Genomic DNA, 15,305 nt, shown 5'->3' on the forward strand with positions numbered 1-15,305 from the left:
TATATTGTAATTAAATGTTGTAAATAATGTAAATACAGTGTGTTGTGTTTCTATCTCTGCACCAGATTGGACAATATGCTCATCCCGTTACACCAGTCCCAGACTAAATATCACCCACCAGTCTCCACATGTCATGTCCTCCAGTCCCAGACTAAATAACACTCACCAGTCTCCACATGTCATGTCCTCCAGTCCAGACTAAATAACACTCACAAGTCTCCACATGTCATGTCCTCCAGTCCAGACTAAATAACACCCACCAGTCTCCACATGTCATGTCCTCCAGTCCCAGACTAAATATCACCCACCAGTCTCCACATGTAATGTCCTCCAGTCCAGACTAAATAACACTCACCAGTCTCCACATGTAATGTCCTCCAGTCCCAGACTAAATATCACCCACCAGTCTCCACATGTAATGTCCTCCAGCCCCAGACTAGATAAGACTCAAGAGTCTCCACATGTCATGTCCTCCAGTCCCAGACTAAATAACACTCACCAGTCTCCACATGTCATGTCCTCCAGTCCCAGACTAAATATCACCCACCAGTCTCCACATGTCATGTCCTCCAGTCCCAGACTAAATAACACTCACCAGTCTCCACATGTAATGTCCTCCAGTCCCAGACTAAATAACACTCACAAGTCTCCACATGTCATGTCCTCCAGTCTCAGACTAAATATCACCCACCAGTCTCGATATGTCATGTCCTCCAGTCCTAGACTAAATATCACTCACAAGTATACACATGTCATGTCTTCCAGTCCCAGACTAAATATCACCCACCAGTCTCCACATGTCATGTCCTCCAGTCCCAGACTAAATATCACTCACAAGTATACACATGTCATGTCCTCCAGTCCCAGACTAAATATCACCCACCAGTCTCCACATGTCATGTCCTCCAGTCCCAGACTAAATATCACTCACAAGTATACACATGTGATGTCCTCCAGTCACAGACTAAATATCACCCACCAGTCTCCACATGTCATATCCTCCAGTCCCAGAAATAATATCACCCACCAGTCTCCACATGTCATGTCCTCCAGTCACAGACTAAATAACAATCACCAGTCTCCACATGTCATGTCAAGAAATCCCAGACTAAATAACACTCACCAATCATATCAGTTGCAGTTTGATTCCATGATATCAGGAAAACATTTATCCCATAACTACGCTTGTTTCACAACTGATATGGCACGTGATAAAATTTGTAGCAGTGTGTTATTGTTTTTGTTTAACACCGCAGTGTGTAACCACTTTCTAAGCCTCTGATTGGTCATTTGTGACCTACAACAAATCTGATTGGCTTACCTCTGGCCTTTGACCACAGACTATTTTTATTACTCTCCTTTTTTTTGGTCGCCTGTACATGTCTTCAAACGATCAGCATGGACGCGTTTTGTGGATTTGTCGGTGCTCAACATTAGCATAACTAGGTGAAAGGGGTGTCCTCATGGAAATGGCGATTAATCTAGGGTTTGAGTCGTACGAAATATAAAATAGACGACGCACGGAAGCGAGATATTGCATTGATGAGGGGAAGGCCTAGCGAACCAAAACTGCCCCCCCCCCCCCCCCCCCCCCCCCCTTGATAATGATTCTAGATTGCAGTGGACCCCGATAGCCATGAATGAATTATCAAAACAATGAACAAATGTAATACAAAATGGTTAAATCGCTGTCTAATCGTAGTCATTTGAATGGAACGGTCGCAGCCTCTAACGTTAACTGTTAGGCAGCTTCCCTTTTAGCTGGGTGTCATTCGGTATTGTACCAGCAGAAAAAAAAAATCAACGAATAAACACTTTCTTATCATTCCACTTACCTTTATTAGGAATATATTTATCCCAAACACAGAAATGTAAAAAATCATCTTGGAACATTTGTCTCATGTCAGTAAAACTGACGAGATTTCGTGTAAACACACTGACAAACGTAAACTAGGCCTACATAGGCCTATATTGCTCAACACTCCAGCTCAGTTTCTGAAATAATTGTTGAAATGCACGATGTCTTGAATGAATAAATCTCAGAATGAACATTTAACATCACAATAACTAGTAACCAGTACCTGCGAAATCCAGAAAAAAGGACCGATAATTGAATCTGATAACGATTAGTCTAATATTCAGCGGTGATGTTCGACTTTGTGATGACGGTGTCGTCTTCGAATATTTTGAGCGGAGTTATTTAAACAAGTTACCTTTTACACAGACACAAGGACTTTCAAACTAATATTTCGTTTGTAAAATAATATCATTTACAAATACAGTACAGAAGATATGAGTCGTGCATCTAAAATAGATGATAAGCTTTCGTTCATAACGACCTATATTTTGTCGGGTAGTGATTTGGTTCACGGAATTTAGTTGCTACGTTGGGAGAATTTGAACATGACTGGCTGACATTTGTAATAAAAGAAGTTATGGGATAAACAAGTTCCCCTACTCGTGATGATTGTTTATCATTTTTATCCAACTCTCGTTAGTTAATTTTCTAATTTTGAAAAGACACTCGCTAAAGCTCGTGTCTTTTCAAAATTAAAAAATTAACTAACTCGAGTTGGATAAAAATGATAAACAATCTCCACTCGTTGGGGAACCTCTATGTAACCTGCCCATTTTTGATGGATTATTAACACAATTAAATCCTGTATGCACATCCACTGAAACCAACAATTATCAAATATAAATTCATTGGTACAAAAGACAACATACCTCTGAAGGATCAACAATGCTGGCATCAGCAGCTATTCCCTCCACATGCTCATATTTCATCACATGAATCTTCTTTGTTCTCCCTCTGTGTACATATATATACATATTATATCGACAAAAAATAACAAAATTTGATGACCAAAAACTTAACATGAAATAAAGGAAACCGGACTTTTTATCCGGACTTTATAGAAGCGAGATTTTTTTAAGATATTTATATTTACTGCCTATCTCCAGACAGTCCATTGTATGGTGTATAAATGTCTAGGCAAATAAAATTGTATATAACCTTAAAAAAACAACAACATGAAAATGGCGAAAGTTGCTTGTAAGTTGGTTGTGGAACTATGTTTTTTCTTCTTTATTTACAATTTTCACATGAACAAGAGGCCCATGGGGCCTGTATCGCTCACCTGGTTGAATTAGACCAAATGTCAAAATAATGTTCATATTCAATTTGTTTTATTTGTAAATCTCAAACAATGCTATATATGGTTATAGTGTGGGAATCGGAACTGCTATAAAGATTAATGAAGTCCAGACTATCTAAGGTCTGAAAGTCCTCAAGAATTGTTTTTAGAACATGCATTCATCACTTTATTACTAGTAGCAATTTAAAGGAATTACCTCTATTTCCCCTATTGGGCCCCGCCCCTTTGGCCCCTTTGGGGTCAGAGTCACCATTTATGCAAAATCTGTTCCCCTTCCTCCAAGGATGCTTCTGACCAAATTGGGTTCAAATCCATTCATAACTTAATAACTAGTAGTGATTTAAAGGAATTACTTCTATTTCCCATATTGGGCCCCTCGGGGGTCAGAGTCACCATTTATGCAAAATCTGTTCCCCTCCCCCCAAGGATGTTTCTGACCAAATTGGGTTCAAATCCATTCATAACTTTATGACTAGTAGCGATTCAAAGGAATTACCTCTATTTCCTGTATTGGGCCCCGCCCCTTTGGCCCCTTTGGGGTCAGAGCCACCATTTATGCAAAATCTGTTCCCCTTCTGCCAAGGATGTTTCTGACCAAATTGGGTTAAATCCATTCATAACTTTATGACTAGTAGCGATTTAAAGGAATTACCTCTATTTCCCCTATTGGGCCCCGCCCCTTTGGCCCCTTTGGGGTCAGAGTCACCATTTATGCAAAATCTGTTCCCCTTCCCCGAAGGATGTTTCTGACCAAATTGGGTTCAAATCCATTCATAACTTTATGACTAGTAGCGATTTAAAGGAATTACCTCTATTTCCCCTATTGGGCCCAGCCCCTTTGGCCCCTCGGGGGTCAGAGTCACCATTTATGCAAAATCTGTTCCCCTACCCCCAAGGATGTTTCAGACCAAATTGGGTTCAAATCCATTCATAACTTTATGACGAGTAGCGATTTAAATGAATTACCTCCATTTCCCATATTGGGCCCCGCCCCTTTGGCCCCTCGGGGGTCAGAGCCACCATTTATGCAAAATCTGTTCCCCTTCCCCGAAGGATGTTTCTGACCAAATTGGGTTCAAATCCATTCATAACTTTATGACTAGTAGCGATTTAAAGGAATTACCTCTATTTCCCCTATTGGGCCCCGCTCCTTTGGCCCCTCGAGGGTAGGTCACCATTTATGCAAAATCTGTTCCCCTTCCCCCAAGGACATTTCTGACTAAATTTGGTTCAAATCCATTCATAACTTTATGACTAGTAGCGATTCAGAGGAATTACCTCTATTTCCCCTATTGGGCCCCGCCCCTTTGGCCCCTCGGGGGTCAGAGTCACCATTTATGCAAAATCTGTTCCCCTTCCCCCAAGGATGTTTCAGACCAAATTGGGTTCAAATCCATTCATAACTTTATGACTAGTAGCGATTTAAAGGAATTACCTCTATTTCCCCTATTGGGCCCCGCCCCTTTGGCCCCTCGGGGGTCAGAGTCACCATTTATGCAAAATCTGTTCCCTTTCCCCCAAGGATGTTTCAGACCAAATTGGGTTCAAATCCATTCATAACTTTATGACTAGTAGCGATTTAAAGGAATTACCTCTATTTCCCCTATTGGGCCCCGCCCCTTTGGCCCCTCGGGGGTCAGAGTCACCATTTATGCAAAATCTGTTCCCCTTCCCCCAAGGATGTTTCAGACCAAATTGGGTTCAAATCCATTCATAACTTTATGACTAGTAGCGATTTAAAGGAATTACCTCTATTTCCCCTATTGGGCCCCGCCCCTTTGGCCCCTCGGGGGTCAGAGTCACCATTTATGCAAAATCTGTTCCCCTTCTGCCAAGGATGTTTCTGGCCAAATTTGGTCAAAATCCAGTTAGAACTTTTTGACTAGTAGCGATTTGAAGCAAATGTTGACGGACGACGGACGGACGGACGACGGACGGACGGACGGACGGACGGACGGACGACGGACGGACGACGGACGCTGCGCTATGACATAAGCTCACCGGACCTTCGGTCCAGGTGAGCTAACAAAAACTTTGTTGCTACTTCATAATTTAATATATATTTTATTCATGTTATGTTGTGAAATATAACTATAATATCATTAAAATAATAGAGATTATTTAATGTCACCACAATTAATAGAATCGTCACAGAGATGATAGATGTGTTACTGAAGCTACAGGACTTACTTAGATATAAGGGATTCAAAATGTAGCCAGGCTTGGGGAATCTTTTCTCCCATGTATTCCTGTTGTAATGTTGATTTAAATAAAGATTCCCTAAGGTTCTGGATGCCCTGTAATCAAATAATAGAAGAAAACCTTTGACAATAAAAACAAAGAATTTCAAACATCAGAGTGTTAATATTTCAATTTTTTACAAACACTTTATCAGATAAAGTCACAATTAGACACTGTGACATCTCAAGATGGTGAATGATTGGAGGCTATAAAAGTTGTCTCCCTTTGGATAAGGAAACTTGTTGACTCGTACATGCGTGTTGGCTGTGCAACTTCCTTTCTGAGAACATGCTTTACAAAGAAGGTAAGGGAAATGTATAGTGATCGATTAGTTTCAATAATGATTGACAAAATAGGATGGTGGAAAAGTCATTTACCCACCCTCCTCACCAAAGTTATTATTTTTGGAAATGCATGCTGCACCTAGTTTCTTTGCATTTTCAGATTTGTTATTACACAAGGGGGGTGCTTCTCACACATCCTAGAGCACGGCAAAAAGAAGGAAAGAGGTGGTGTTTGCAAATCACACAACTACAACAAGATGCTGGGACTACTTGTCTCCTTTTTGATCGCTGTTCCCAGGGACAAATATTTTAGGAAATCACTTTCCCAGAGTACCTCTTGAACTTAAACTTGCAAAGTAGTACTTGTAAACTTGAACTGATGATTTTGAACTGGTGTGCTTGAACTTCATCATTGTGATGCTGAAGTTGTGAACTTTAACTTTAATTGGTGTCCTTGAACTTGTTCTTCATGATGCGACGGCTGACCAAAACTTGCGAGCAGCCGGACTTGAGGAAACAGCCGTGACCAAAATATGTCACAAACAATACAATTATTAACCTATAAAAGATAATTATAGTTTTAATTGTGGTTTGTTGTTATTTTTTCCTCTATAATGACAGTGATCATGGCCTTGGTTGATCAGTTTACAGATCTACTGTTGGAATACTTACATCCCCAGTCTTGGTTGATCAGTTTACAGATCTACTGTTGGAATACTTACATCCCCAGTCTTGGAGCTGACAAAGTGGAAGCCAGCAATTTGGTGGTATTTAAGCTGCATGTCATCAACAGGTAAATCCATCTTAGTCATCTACAAAACAACATCTGATATTTATTGATGATAAACTAAGCAGACATTCTCATAAACTCAGACATTCTCATACCTATCAAAATGGTCATGTGTGACCTTTAACCTTTTACTTTGATCTAATGTTATCAAGGGAATAACAACAGTTGGCCAGTACATGTATAAGCAAAATAACAGGTTTGCTATTCAATTCAATGATAGGGGCATGTACTGTGATGATCACCTGGTTGCTATGGCTACCTAAAACCTCACCTGGTCACTGTGGGTGCCCACTACAAAGATAGGGGCTTTTGGAGCATGTACTGTGATAGAGTTGAGCCAGAATTTCAGACCAGCATGCTCATGTCCAAGCCTTGTGTTCCACAGCAAGAGGTACACTGCACGGTCAGACAGGAAAAACTGCAACATAAAGAAACATACACTTCCTGCAGGATATTACCGCAAATTTACTGCAAATGGCCGCAATCATCAGCTGCATCATTGCCGCAACTATATGCAGGAGGCTTATCATTTTTCTGTAAGGGATATGATATCTGAAATCAAACCTCATCTCTATTCCCAAAGAGAACATGTCTGCAAATGTAGTACAAATGAAAAGTTCTTGTTTACAAGGAACATACCTGTAAAATATCTAGGATGTTCCCTTTATTTAACCATGGCATCCATTATGAGTGCTGGTTGTACCTATTGAAATGTTCCCTTTATTTAACCATGGCATCCATTACCTGATGAGTGCTGTTTGTACCTATTGAAATATTACCTGATGAGTGCTGTTTGTACCTATTGAAATGCTCCCTTTACTTAACCATGGTATCCATTACCTGATGAGTGCTGTTTGTACCTATTGAAATGTTCCCTTTATTTAACCATGGCATCCATTACCTGATGAGTGCTGTTTGTACCTATTGAAATGTTCCCTTTAATTAACCATGGCATCCATTACCTGATGAGTGTTGTTTGTACCTATTGAAATGCTCCCTTTATTTAACCATGGTATCCATTACCTGATGAGTGCTGTTTGTACCTATTGAAATGTTCCCTTTATTTAACCATGGTATCCATTACCTGATGAGTGCTGTTTGTACCTATTGAAATGTTTCCTTTATTTAACCATGGTATCCATTACCTGATGAGTGCTGTTTGTACCTATTGAAATGTTCCCTTTATTTAACCATGGCATCCATTACCTGATGAGTGCTGTTTGTACCTATTGAAATGTTCCCTTTAATTAACCATGGCATCCATTACCTGATGAGTGTTGTTTGTACCTATTGAAATGCTCCCTTTATTTAACCATGGTATCCATTACCTGATGAGTGCTGTTTGTACCTATTGAAATGTTCCCTTTATTTAACCATGGTATCCATTACCTGATGAGTGCTGTTTGTACCTATTGAAATGTTTCCTTTATTTAACCATGGTATCCATTACCTGATGAGTGCTGTTTGTACCTATTGAAATGTTCCCTTTATTTAACCATGGTATCCATTACCTGATGAGTGCTGTTTGTACCTATTGAAATGTTCCCTTTATTTAACCATGGCATCCATTACCTGATGAGTGCTGTTTGTACCTATTGAAATGCTCCCTTTACTTAACCATGGTATCCATTACCTGATGAGTGCTGTTTGTACCTATTGAAATGTTTCCTTTATTTAACCATGGTATCCATTACCTGATGAGTGCTGTTTGTACCTATTGAAATGTTCCCTTTATTTAACCATGGTATCCATTACCTGATGAGTGCTGTTTGTACCTATTGAAATGTTCCCTTTATTTAACCATGGCATCCATTACCTGATGAGTGCTGTTTGTACCTATTGAAATGCTCCCTTTACTTAACCATGGTATCCATTACCTGATGAGTGCTGTTTGTACCTATTGAAATGTTTCCTTTATTTAACCATGGCATCCATTACCTGATGAGTGCTGTTTGTACCTATTGAAATGTTCCCTTTATTTAACCATGGTATCCATTACCTGATGAGTGCTGTTTGTACCTATTGAAATGTTCCCTTTAATTAACCATGGCATCCATTACCTGATGAGAGCTGTTTGTACCTATTGAAATGTTCCCTTTAATTAACCATGGCATCCATTACCTGATGAGTGCTGTTTGTACCTATTGAAATATTACCTGATGGGTGCTGTTTGTACCTATTGAAATGTTCCCTTTATTTAACCATGGTATCCATTACCTGATGAGTGCTGTTTGTACCTATTGAAATGTTCCCTTTATTTAACCATGGCATCCATTACCTGATGAGTGTTGTAGTAGATGGTCTGGCCAGCAAAATCCCACACACTGTATGATATTGTGTCTCCATCTTTTTCTACATCCCAGGTACAAATGTCAATACCTGACAAAACATGAAGGAGATGATATTCAGCTCAGCTTCAATGAAAAATGATTTTGTTCAAATATTTGTTGGTCATAAGACAAGATCAAGCCATTTTTTTTTAAAGTGGGTCAAAGGTTATGGTCAAGGTCAGCATGTATGCAAATGTAGCACCAAAGGCCTTGTTACAAGGAACATATATGTCAAATATGAAAGCCCTATCTTGTACAGTGAACATACAGGGGCCAAGGGAAAAGTTTTCTTAAGTAGGTTAAAAGTCACTGTCAAGGACAACAGGTCTGCAAATGTCGTACCTATTGAAAGGTATTGTCACAAAATAAATAACACTTGTCTACAAAAAATTACTCTTGCCCAATAAAATATTTAGCTATTGACAACTTTTGAAACCATGATCAGGTTTCCTAATGAAAAACTTCGGAAAATATTATATGTCAATTCTCAAGTAGTGATGTTCTTGCCTGGTCTGGGTTTCATCAATGTTCATCAATGTATTGAGACTCCTTAATTCAAAATGTGTGGTTAGGAAAGCATTACATTATTTAATGAAACTTTCCTTAAATTCTGTGATGATTTCCTTTCGAAAATTTTCAAGTTAAGGAATTATAAGATGTATTGAAGAAACTGGCCCATAGTCAGTAAAGCAGTTATATATAACTACATGTCCTATGATTATTGATACACTTACCATCTGTTATGGCGTCTGCTCCTGTTAAGTGGGACTCCTCGTCAGTGGACATCAGAGTCCTCACTAAACTGTAATTGTTAAAATACATATGTTTTGCAATACTCTGATGCTTGTTTAATTATCAATTTTAACAAGGGATTTGTTTTTAAAAACAAAAACATATATCTCCGCTACTCCCCTTACTTAACTGATATGGTGTATATATGTTTGAAACTTCATGAGATAGCTGTTCAAAAGTTACATCCGCGACAAGATTGTATTGGAACATCAACTGACGCTGAATCAATGTCATTCGAAGAGACATCATAAATAAGGAATATGAGAAAGATTTCTGATATCCCCAAGTCAAACAGGGAAACCATCAAGCAAATGTGCAAAAGTTGCTGTAAGGTGAGTGGAAACCTTGTATGGAGTAAAACAGTGATGAAAATCCCGTCTATTTATAGAGGACAACAATTATGTTAATGGGATACCCAAGACATGTACGTTATTATACTGGTACTATTGTAGATCTTACCTTGTTTTGCCAGCACCTCCTAACCCGACCAACATGAGCTTTGTCCTTTTACAGTCCACAGAGCCTGTCATTAGTCGGTTCAGATAAGCATAGGTTGTCTTAAAGCCTCTGTCTCGGATCTCCTTGGGTGGAGTTTTCAGTAACGGACATTCGTCAAGGCCCAATTCTACATGTATCGAACAATGACTTTAACAATTGTGTGGCAGCATCATTGAAAATACACAATATCTGTTGTCTGGAGTCCCAGATATCCATCTAATGATAAACTCAATGTAATACACATTATAGCAAGTAGCTGGTGCTAATGTTGAAACCTTTACTCAGATACCCCGGACACAACAAATATTACTCTCATGTTACGTTAGCCTGATGGAGATCTAGGGACTAAGGTTTTTTAGAAAAGATTTGTCACAGTGGCTTTTGAATTTAATTTCTATTTTATGCTCATAAAATAAAAAAAAATCATCATCTTGTACAAAGCCAAAAAAAAAACTAGGACCCTTGACACGAGTAGAGACATTATAGTCTAAAAACAGCCTGCTACTTGTCAGTTAACTACCTTGGGACACAACTGACATGAATAGTCAACATTGTAGACACTGACCAATCTGCTTACTGGTAAATGGACACCGTCCAGTCTTCTTATTGGTAAATGGACACTGTCCACAGTCTACTTCCTGGTAAATGGACACTGTCCAGCCTAATTACTGGTAAATGGACACTGTCCAGTCTACTTACTGGTAAATGGACACTGTCCAGTCTTCTTATTGGTAAATGGACACTGTCCAGTCTTCTTATTGGTAAATGGACACTGTCCAGTCTTCTTATTGGTAAATGGACACTGTCCAGTCTACTTACTTTTAAGTGGACACTGTCCAGTCTTCTTATTGGTAAATGGACACTGTCTAGTCTACTTACTGGTAAATGGACACTGTCCAGTCTACCAACTGGTAAGTGGACACTGTCCAGTCTACTTATTTGTAAATGGACACTGTCCAGTCTACCAACTGGTAAGTGGACACTGTCCAGTCTACATACTTGCAAGTGGACACTGTTCAGTCTTCTTATTGGTAAATGGACACTGTCTAGTCTACTTACTGGTAAATGGACACTGTCCAGTCTACCAACTGGTAAGTGGACACTGTCCAGTCTACTTATTTGTAAATGGACACTGTCCAGTCTACCAACTGGTAAGTGGACATTCTACTGGTAAGTGGACATTGTCCAGTCTACATACTTGCAAGTGGACACTATCCAGTCTACTTATTTGTAAATGGACACTGTCCAGTCTACTTACTGGTAAATGGACACTATCCAGTCTACTTACTTTTAAGTGGACACTGTCCAGTCTACTTACTGGTAAATGGACACTGTCCAGTCTACTTACTGGTAAGTGGACACTGCCTAGTCTACTAATTGGTGAATGGACACTCTCCAGTCTACTTAGTGGTAAGTGGACACCGTCCAGTCTACTTATTTGTAAGTGGACACTCTCCAGTCTACATACTTTAAAGTGGACACTGTCCAGTCTACTTACTGGTAAGTGGACATTGTCCATTCTACTTATTTTAAATTGAGACTGTCCAGCCTACTTACTGGTAAGTGGACACTGCCTAGTCTACTTATTGGTGAATGGACACTCTCCAGTCTACTTAGTGGTAAGTGGACACCGTCCAGTCTACTTATTTGTAAGTGGACACTCTCCAGTCTACTTACTGGTAAGTGGACATTGTCCATTCTACTTATTTTAAATTGAGACTGTCCAGCCTACTTACTGGTAAGTGGACACTGTCCAGTCTACTTACTTTTAAGTGGACACTTTCCAGTCTACTAATTGGTAAATGGACACTGTCCAGTCTACTTACTGGTAAGTGGACACTGGCTAGCCTCCCCTGCAATGGACAGCAGGTGTGGATTGTGACTCAAAGTTAGAGTGTTCAGGTTTTCCATTTTTCTGATTTCTGGAGGTACATGAACAATCCCTTGGTATGACAGGTCCAGCACCCTAAGGTTCCTCAGAGCAAGGATCTCTTCAGGAAACCAACTAGGACTGTTATCGTCTGAAATACAGAGGCATAATCATCTTCAAAACAGAAGCATTATCATCTTCAATACAGAGGCAGTATCACCTGATATACAGAGGTGTTATCATCCATAATACAAAGGTGTTATCATCTATAATACAGAGGTGTTATCATCTATAATACAGAGGTGTTATCACCTGATATACAGAGGTGTTATCATCCATAATACAAAGGTGTTATCATCTATAATACAGAGGTGTTATCACCTGATATACAGAGGTGTTATCATCCTAAATACAAAGGTGTCATCGTCTATAATAGGTGTTATCACCTGAAATATATAGGCATAATCATCCACAATACGATTCAGGTGTTATTACCATATAGAGGTAGATATAATACACATACCAGGAAGGTGTTGTTGGTTGCTTCCAAATCTTGGGAAGACTGTAAACAGGAATGCATTAAACTTGGCAATCTCCATTGTGTCTAGTGTTCCACTGCCATCCAGATCAAACAGCTGGTACAGCTTATCTTCAGAAAGTTTCTAAAACAAAAATCATCACATATAAATATCCAGTGATATCCACTATTGATATACCCATTCTACAACACCACACATTGATATCCAGTGATATCCATTACTGATATCCTCCTTCTATAACATCACATTGTGATATCCAGTGATGTCCACTACTGATATCACCCTTCTTCCACATTAAACCTTGATATCCAGTGATATCCATCACAGTGAAATTACCTTACTACAACATCACAACATACCACAATGGATGAACCATGATGACTATAAGTCAGATGACCTTAAAACCCTATTACATTGTATTACATACCTTTACTTTTGATTCTGTAATGTATATATTGCTTTTGCAATGGCAGATGAAGTTTAGATTATACAGTAATCCTATGAAATACCGAGTTTGCTTAGATGCCCAAGATAAGCTAAATGTAAGAGATCACAGAAAATCAGTATGATAACAATAAGTTTTCTAATAGTTAACTGAAAAATAAATCAGGGCAGAAACAGCTGTTTTAGTTTGATTGTGCTATAGACAATGAAAAATCCCTATTACTAGTACTCTTTCTTTGATTAACAGGTTCATCTGGTAATATATTGGGATAATCAAATGGGTAACAGGCCTCAAAGATATGACATTGATAGTCAAGTAATAATATCTAATATTTGTACAAAAGTTGGAATTCTCCACTAACACAACCACAAATCATTGTTATAAACAGACCATGTAAAGATATCAAACAACTATACCTCTGGTTGAGCACCTAACCATCTGTCGATGCCTCTTTCAATGAGGAACCTGACAAAATGAGACCTTGAGAGGAAGTACTTGGCTTTATTCTGTATCCACCTCACACCTGTCACGGACAAGGACTTCAGCTGCTGCAAGTTAGCAAAGCTCTTCGGGAGTTTTGTTAAACAGTTTCCCTTTAACAACAAAAACGTCAAGTTTGACATGTCTCCAATATTTTCTGGAAGATCTGTCAACATCAAGTTGCAGCCAAGCAGACGTCGTATTCCCTTCATCTGTATGAGTACCGGGGGCAACACCTGCATCCTGTTGTTGCTGATATGTATCTGGTAGATGTGTGTACAGTTAACGAGGCTGGCTGGCAGATCTGTAAGGTTGTTAGTCTCCAGATTGAGGAAGAGCATGTCTTTACAATGCCCTATAGAGTCTGGGAGAACATCAATAAAGTTGATACTCAGGTCCAATTTAGGAGATGAGGCAGGTTGAGGAAGGTTTCAGCTGGGATGGTAGTAAGGCGGTTACCAGGAAGTTTCAGACATGTCACCAGATTGGGGTTACCACTGAAAATCAACGTCGGTATTTCTGTCAGGTTGCCACTGGTACCTGCAGGAGACCGACAGGCTGCGTGACACAGACACACATAATTTGGTCGCTTTTTGCGAAGCATGATATCGAGGCCAAATCTTGTGAGGTTGTCTTTCGCTAAGGTCCGAAGTTGCTGAAACACAAAGATCATCACTCTGTAAACAACTTGTGGATATGTACATATATCAGATATGTGGAGTAATTGTCAGTATACTGTGACTTGGTTATTGTTTCCTGCTACAAAGTCGGACATTTCAGTGTGACACCTACTATAATACATATCCATTAGTAGTCCTATAGACACAAAGGATGCAAAATAAATTAAATGAATAAGTCTACCAGGGTTAAACTCAGCGAAGTTCTACTATACTCTTCAAATCTAACTTAAGTTTGTTTCATCAAACTCTTCAAATCTCAGTAGGTAATAAATTGCTCTGAAGGACAAGTTGTTATTATCATACACCCTGTTTGGAGCTTACCGTTGCACCAGAGTTGTTGTATGGGTGACATTGGCCGACCTTGGTAGTGGTGATTCCGAGGATTTTGTCTCTGCCGAAGTCTTCCCCAAATGATGCCAGCTTCTTCATCACGTACAGCAGCATTATTTCATGTACACCTTGTCCAATCTGGAATCAAGAAAAGCTATCTTGCTACACAAACAAAATTATCAAAATAGGACAAAATGCATCAACATAGGCAATAAGTAAGCACTAAAATTAGTAATAATACAATGTAGTTTTGATAGTACATATTGACAGACAAATAAACAGACAGATAAACAGACAGACAGTATAGAGACAGATGAATAGACAGACAGTACACAGAGACAATTGAACAGACAAATGAACAGACAAACAGTACACAGAAAGTACACAGACAAATGAACAGACAGACAGTACACAGAAAGTACACAGACAAATGAACAGACAGACAGTACACAGACAAATGAATGGACAGACAGTAAACAGACAAATGAACAGACAGACAGTACACAGACAGTAAACAGACAGACAGTACACAGGCAAATGAACAGCCAGACAGTGCACAGACAAATGAACAGACAGACAGTAAACAGACAGACAGTACACAGACAGACAATTCAACATGAACAGACATTAAGATCACTACAAAAAAAATAGACAGACAGTGGAAAGACACATCATGATGAATGACACTATGAGTACAGAATGACTATAATCATCTGATATGAGCCCTAATAATTAAACTTTATATTAACACAAACCTTTATTTTATGGTGTTCACTTCATCACAAAATTACAATGGATAACATAAACAGTGTTTTAGTACAATTTCTTATTTCAATCAATTTCAAGAAAAAATATCTAAAACACAAGC

The 15,305-nt window shown here is 39.1% G+C and overlaps 2 protein-coding genes and 1 long non-coding RNA gene across 3 annotated transcripts in view; 1 reads left to right on the forward strand and 2 right to left on the reverse strand.

Annotated features, from left to right (window-relative positions):
- The window catches only part of LOC117323872 (probable serine/threonine-protein kinase pats1), a 36,864-nt gene extending 22,981 nt beyond the window's left edge, over positions 1-13,883 (reverse strand). Inside the window, exons 1-10 of the mRNA XM_033879376.1 lie at positions 13,364-13,883; positions 12,487-12,625; positions 11,920-12,114; positions 10,055-10,220; positions 9,538-9,605; positions 8,752-8,852; positions 6,745-6,891; positions 6,406-6,495; positions 5,349-5,455; positions 2,728-2,812 (exon numbers count right to left, since the gene is read on the reverse strand). Coding sequence (XP_033735267.1) covers positions 2,728-2,812; positions 5,349-5,455; positions 6,406-6,495; positions 6,745-6,891; positions 8,752-8,852; positions 9,538-9,605; positions 10,055-10,220; positions 11,920-12,114; positions 12,487-12,625; positions 13,364-13,768 — 1,503 coding nt within the window. The 5' untranslated portion in view covers positions 13,769-13,883. The remainder of the gene's footprint in view (positions 1-2,727; positions 2,813-5,348; positions 5,456-6,405; positions 6,496-6,744; positions 6,892-8,751; positions 8,853-9,537; positions 9,606-10,054; positions 10,221-11,919; positions 12,115-12,486; positions 12,626-13,363) is intronic.
- On the forward strand, positions 5,654-6,267 carry LOC117323883. Its single transcript, XR_004531847.1, has 2 exons — positions 5,654-5,703; positions 5,844-6,267. It is a non-coding gene; the product is annotated as an uncharacterized LOC117323883 (long non-coding RNA).
- LOC117323870 overlaps positions 13,798-15,305 on the reverse strand; it is a 69,832-nt gene continuing 68,324 nt past the window's right edge. The window contains exons 28-29 of the mRNA XM_033879374.1: positions 14,429-14,575; positions 13,798-14,082 (exon numbers count right to left, since the gene is read on the reverse strand). Of these exons, the coding sequence (XP_033735265.1) occupies positions 13,819-14,082; positions 14,429-14,575 (411 nt within the window). The 3' untranslated portion in view covers positions 13,798-13,818. The remainder of the gene's footprint in view (positions 14,083-14,428; positions 14,576-15,305) is intronic.

The sequence above is a fragment of the Pecten maximus genome, chromosome 3, assembly GCF_902652985.1.
Source record: "Pecten maximus chromosome 3, xPecMax1.1, whole genome shotgun sequence".
Classification (NCBI taxonomy): domain Eukaryota; kingdom Metazoa; phylum Mollusca; class Bivalvia; order Pectinida; family Pectinidae; genus Pecten; species Pecten maximus.